General features: G+C 40.3%; 1 protein-coding gene across 2 annotated transcripts; it reads left to right on the top strand.

Moving 5' to 3' along the window:
- On the top strand, positions 1-4,331 carry adra2a (adrenoceptor alpha 2A). 2 transcript variants are annotated; one of them, XR_006247594.1, is made up of 3 exons: positions 1-264; positions 816-2,540; positions 2,633-4,331. XR_006247594.1 is itself a non-coding variant. In XM_043222253.1 (2 exons), exon 2 carries the CDS (start codon positions 929-931, stop codon positions 2,093-2,095), a length of 1,167 nt encoding a protein of 388 aa, XP_043078188.1. In that variant the 5' UTR covers positions 1-264; positions 816-928; the 3' UTR covers positions 2,096-4,331. The 2 variants fall into 2 exon arrangements, 1 of the variants encoding a protein (XP_043078188.1); XM_043222253.1 differs by having other exon boundaries at positions 816-4,331.
- The last annotated feature ends 1,119 nt before the right edge of the window (positions 4,332-5,450 follow it).

Here is a 5,450-nt window from a genome sequence, read left to right as displayed (position 1 = left end):
CGTGCAGTTCGCGTCTCTCGCACATGCACGCGCAGCGCGCACACGCGTAATGTGATTACGCCTCTATTAGCCCTGCACGCGCGCAGCTGAGCGGAGCGCTGGCGACGGAGCGCGGTCTTCACACGCGCCGCCGAAGAGATGCGAGGAATTAATGGTGCAGTTTTTCTCACGCAGAGCCACTTCAAAAACAGAAGTCACACTCCGAGGAACGTTTCTTGGATGGTTTAATAAGTTTGTGGGTCGTGTTAGGCTTTTTGTACTAAGGTAAGCGCCATTTCTGTCTTACTTTTTGCTACTGTGGTATTTTGGAACAAAGTATGAGAAACAAATTGACTATATGTGACCCTAAACCCCAAAACCAGTAACAAGGGTATTTATTATTATTATTTATTTATTTTTAAATGAGATATACGTCATCTGAAAGTTGAATAAATAAGCTTTCCATTAATGTATGATTTGTTAGGATAATATCTGGCAAAAATACAACTATTTGAAAATCTGGAATCTGTGGGAGCAAAACAAAATATTCTTTTGGAAATCTAAAATTTTCTCAATATTTAGATTTTTGTTTTGCACCCACAAATTGTCCAAAAGAATATCTTAACAATGCATATTACTAATTAAAATTATGTTTTGATATATCTACTGTAGGACATTCCCAAAATATCTTGGAACATGATCTTAATATCCTAAATATTTCTTGCCATAAATTCTCAAATTTTGACTATGGCTACAAATATAACCCATTCTACATTACCTGATACCTTTATACTTATTTTTTTTAAATAATAATTTTTCTGCTTAATTTTTTTTAGATGAAAATGAAAAAAAATGGCACCTTTTGTCTTCAGTAATATGGAAAAAATGAACCGCCATCAACCAAAAACATAATTTTAGTTGTGAGAGGAAGAGATTGTGATTCTCAACAATGAGTTGTGGCAATTCGACCAATGGGACAGGTACATACACCTTGCTGGTGGCCCTTCCTATGACCGTCCTGGTGGGGTTTCTCATCCTCCTCATTGTCTTTGGCAATGTGCTGGTGATAATCGCAGTGTTTACGAGCCGAGCCCTTCGGGCTCCCCAGAACCTCTTCCTGGTGTCGCTGGCCTCTGCTGATATATTGGTGGCTACTCTGGTGATGCCGTTCTCGTTGGCCAATGAGCTGATGGGCTGCTGGGCCTTTGGGCAGGTTTGGTGCGAAATCTACCTGGCCTTGGATGTTCTCTTCTGCACGGCCTCTATCACTCATCTGTGTGCCATCAGTCTGGACAGATACTGGTCGATCACGCAAGCCATCGAGTACAACCTCAAACGCACGCCGCAACGAATCAAGCGAATTATTTTTATAGTCTGGATCATCGCTGCCGTCATATCCTTCCCACCTCTGATTACCATGACGAAGGAAGAGGGCAATGACTGCAAAATCAACGAAAAAACATGGTACATTGTTTCCTCTTCCATCGGCTCGTTTTTCCTGCCTTGCATCATCATGGTCCTCGTATACATTCGAATTTACCAGATTGCCAAGAAAAGGACCAGAGCGCCACCTGGGGACAGGAAAATAAAGGAAGCGGGGAAGAAGGAGAGCAATCTGGAGAAGGATCTTCATAAGAAGCACAACGGGAATCCGAACCCTAAACTGGACGACAAGGGTGAGATAAATGGCATGGACATGGAGGAGTCGTCCTCCTCTGACCACAAGGTCTCCAACCCTTGCTCCCTCAAGAAGAAGAGCTCAAAAGGAAAGACTAAGCTGTGCCAAATCAAACCAGGGGATGGCGACAAGCACGACGTCATTCAGGCCACCAAAACCAGCAGGTGGAAGGGCCGCCAAAACAGGGAAAAGCGTTTTACGTTTGTTTTGGCGGTGGTCATTGGCGTGTTCGTCATCTGCTGGTTCCCATTTTTCTTCACCTACACGTTGATGGCATTTTGCAAAAAATGCGTGCCAGAAACGCTTTTCAAGTTTTTCTTCTGGTTTGGCTACTGCAACAGCTCTCTCAATCCCATTATATACACCATCTTCAATAATGACTTCCGAAGATCCTTCAAGAAGATTCTTTGCCGGAGAGATAACAGGAGAGTGGTGTGAACTGGGTTGCCGTGCGTTTTTTCTTCCATTTTACCTAACCCAATATATCACATGACGTTTATAGGAAGTCCCTGTGTATAGTAAACCAGCATGTTGTGTCATTATACAACAAGAAGAAAAAAAAACAACACCCTTACATGCTTTGTACAAATGCAACAATTCATGGTTATGCAATTACAGCACAATGCATATTCATCCATTTCTGAAGTGTATCGTTGTATCGTTCTTGATGTATAGTGAGTGGTGTAGTTTCATAACTCTATTATTTTGTCATCTGGAGGGACTTATTCGAAGACGACGCATCGATCGCAAACCATGCTGCACGTTGTTTAAAATGTGAAAAACGTTTCAAAAAGGATTACCAAACTTGGCCTTCAAACTTCACGAGCGTGCTGCAAAACTGTCAAACAACACCACAACTTGCATGTCGATGTGTTCTTGCAGGGTTTGTTTATTTCACTGACATATTGTATGATTAATTGTGAAGGTGTTGATATTGTTTGGTGGGCTAATTGTCTTTTTTTTTATTCCTGCCAGTAACGGTTCGTTTAAAATCTTGCCGTGGACCATTAAGCTAAAAGATGTTGAGCTCGTCTGACTGGAACCTGACAGGCCGGTGTCACAACATATTTCTCCAGCTTCTGATGTAGTTTATATCTGTCACCATAGATATAATGGATGGATCTTTAGTACCACAACAAAAGGGATAGTTACAGTCCATGACTAATAAACTGTTTGATAAACAGGCTGCTGGTTTAACTGGCAAATTTGTAGAAATTCACAGCAAAACGATAAAAAGATATCAAATGACAGACAATAGAGTTTCTCCAGGTCTTGTGGAGGTCAGGCCTATTTGCCGTATTGTTTTTTTTTCCCCTCATGATGCGTGCGGTGACCTGAGATATCCAGTTGTAGAGAGACGGAGCGAATGTCCAGTCCAATTGCCAGAATGTCGAAAACAAACGTCTTGAATGACATCTAAAAACTACCTGTCACTGTGCGTTATTGCCATATCTGAAAAACCTAATCATGATGTATGACTCACTTTCGATATATTTGGCTGTTTTCTGGTTGTGCTCTCAACGTGTTTAACCACGGAGGTCTGAAAAAAAAAATGTGTTTGCGCACGCAAAGAGAGAAGACACTCAAAAAAAATAAAAAATAAATAAATAAAAAGTGCAGAGCCGTTTTTTGTCTGTTATCATTCTGGAAAGGCAACTTGAGAATTTTATGAAAAGCAAAGCTTTGCTTATGGTATCAGACTCTGAAAGAGTTGAAAGTATCTTCACAGAGGCAAAATTGTGTTTACCCCAATGCTTTCACAAACGCAAGGAAAATATTGACTGTGATAAACATCAGAATACACACAGTTTTAAAAGTATATATAGCAATGTCGGTAGGGCAGGGTCAGTAGGGCAGTCAGGGCCAGCAAAGCCTTCTCTGCTGGCCTAAACATGATCAGAATCCCAAAATATTTTTCCATGAATGTGTATTAAATGATCTTCAGTAGTCTTTATTTCATAGCTTTTCTCTTGGTCGTGTCGCTTCCAGTAGTGTATGTTTATATATCTTTTATCCAATCAGATTTCAGCAATCGTGTTGCCACAGTCAGAAATCTGCCTGAGGTCTTCAAAATCAGCTTAAAATCAATAGCAGTGAAAATGTTGGATTAACCAATCAGATATCGAGGTGGGCCATCTAGCAGGTTTACGATAACAACAGCATTTTCTCGTCCTTTGATTGGATGATCAGAGAGCGTACCAGTCAAAGCTAGCAAATGCATTTGTTTTCACAGTATTACTGTTTCTTGACTTTCATACAGTATATGCTGTGTACAGTGTGTTAATGTAGGTTTTCAGTGCATTCTGAATAATATCCGCCTTCAGTAGTACTGAATGACCTCAAAAAAGCACGAAACGCACCTTCTCAGCACCTCTGGGAAAGACAAAAAGCCGCTATGGTGGGATAAATGCCACATATGCTTTATGTGTTGTGTTCTGATGTGATACGCAAGATAAAGAAAACAGGTTTAAGTTTCTGTAAGAATGTCTCCGAGTCGAGCTGTGCTCCGGCACACCAGCGGGAGACTCCATGTGATGATGAGAGTCATAGTAGTAAGTTATGTTAAAAAAACATAACATTATGATTTACGTACCCTCTGTATGAATCATTTTAATGGTGCTTGTTTTAAGTGGGTTTCTAACTTTATTAAAAGCATTCATTTTTACTAACGTTACATGGGATACCTGTTTGTCTTTTGTATCATGCCCTGTTACGCTGCATTTCTGTGTGATATTTACGGCTTCCATTATTAATATGGTATTAAGAAGAGTTAGATTAGTTCATGCAGGACGCCACTGAAGGCCAAAGGTGGCACATATCCACGGCCCGCCACTGATACATACAAAGCGAAGTAGTTTTATGTAGACAGATCATTGTCACAAAAGGCCTGCCCATTTCGACAAAAACAACGAATTACATGCGAATTGACCAATCACAGCTCATTTAGTTTGTTCTTATGCATTGCCAATATAGAGCGTTTATTTATACCAAGCGCAGCCTATCTTGTTGGTAGAGGATGTTTACACTAACTCCGCCCACTAACTTATGATTGGACTACTCAACGTTACAAAGGCAGATGGTCCTTTTCAAAATTTCGAATGACATCACATTAGAAAAGCATTTATTTTCAATAAAAACGAAGGGAATAATGCAAAGGTTGGAAAGAAAGTATCGGGTAGGTTAGAGCATGTGCAGGGAGAGCATTACTGGTTTGTAATGCGCTACAAATTGCAATAAGTAGCATAAATATAACCTGCAGCTATTTGCACTTAGTGTGAATAGCGTATCATTAAAAACGCTGCAATTTCGCAAATAGCCGCTGTCTTATAATATTCTTTAACTTTCTTATTTCGCACGTTAAAACTTTTATGGCAATCACATGGAATCGCTCAAATCCCTCAGCTTTCACATAAGTAATGAACAAACGGCAAAAGTTGCTGTCAGCGATTATCTCGTCAGTTTCAATTATTTCGTCCGTCTTTCCAGTTCAGTCTGACTTTAACGTCTCAGTCAAACCGCTCGCCTCAGAAAGCCGGTCGATTATGTGCCTGTTTGCTCTGCATGATTTACGCATTTCATTTTTTCCCCCCTCAAGTTCAAATTCAGGAACAGCGTATTACAAATAGCGTAAAACACTGCCTGAGGTGAAGTTCCCCAGTGGCAGCAATACATTTATATGCCGGAGAGAATGTACCGAGACCTTCGTAATTATGATGGATCGTGATAATTTCATCTCATCTATAATCATCATTAAATCGTCAAGACAGCGGGGTGATAATTACGAAGTTTAAAA

The sequence above is a fragment of the Puntigrus tetrazona genome, chromosome 22 (genome assembly GCF_018831695.1).
Source record: "Puntigrus tetrazona isolate hp1 chromosome 22, ASM1883169v1, whole genome shotgun sequence".
Lineage (NCBI taxonomy): Eukaryota > Metazoa > Chordata > Actinopteri > Cypriniformes > Cyprinidae > Puntigrus > Puntigrus tetrazona.
This window is presented reverse-complemented; position numbering and strand designations above follow the sequence as displayed.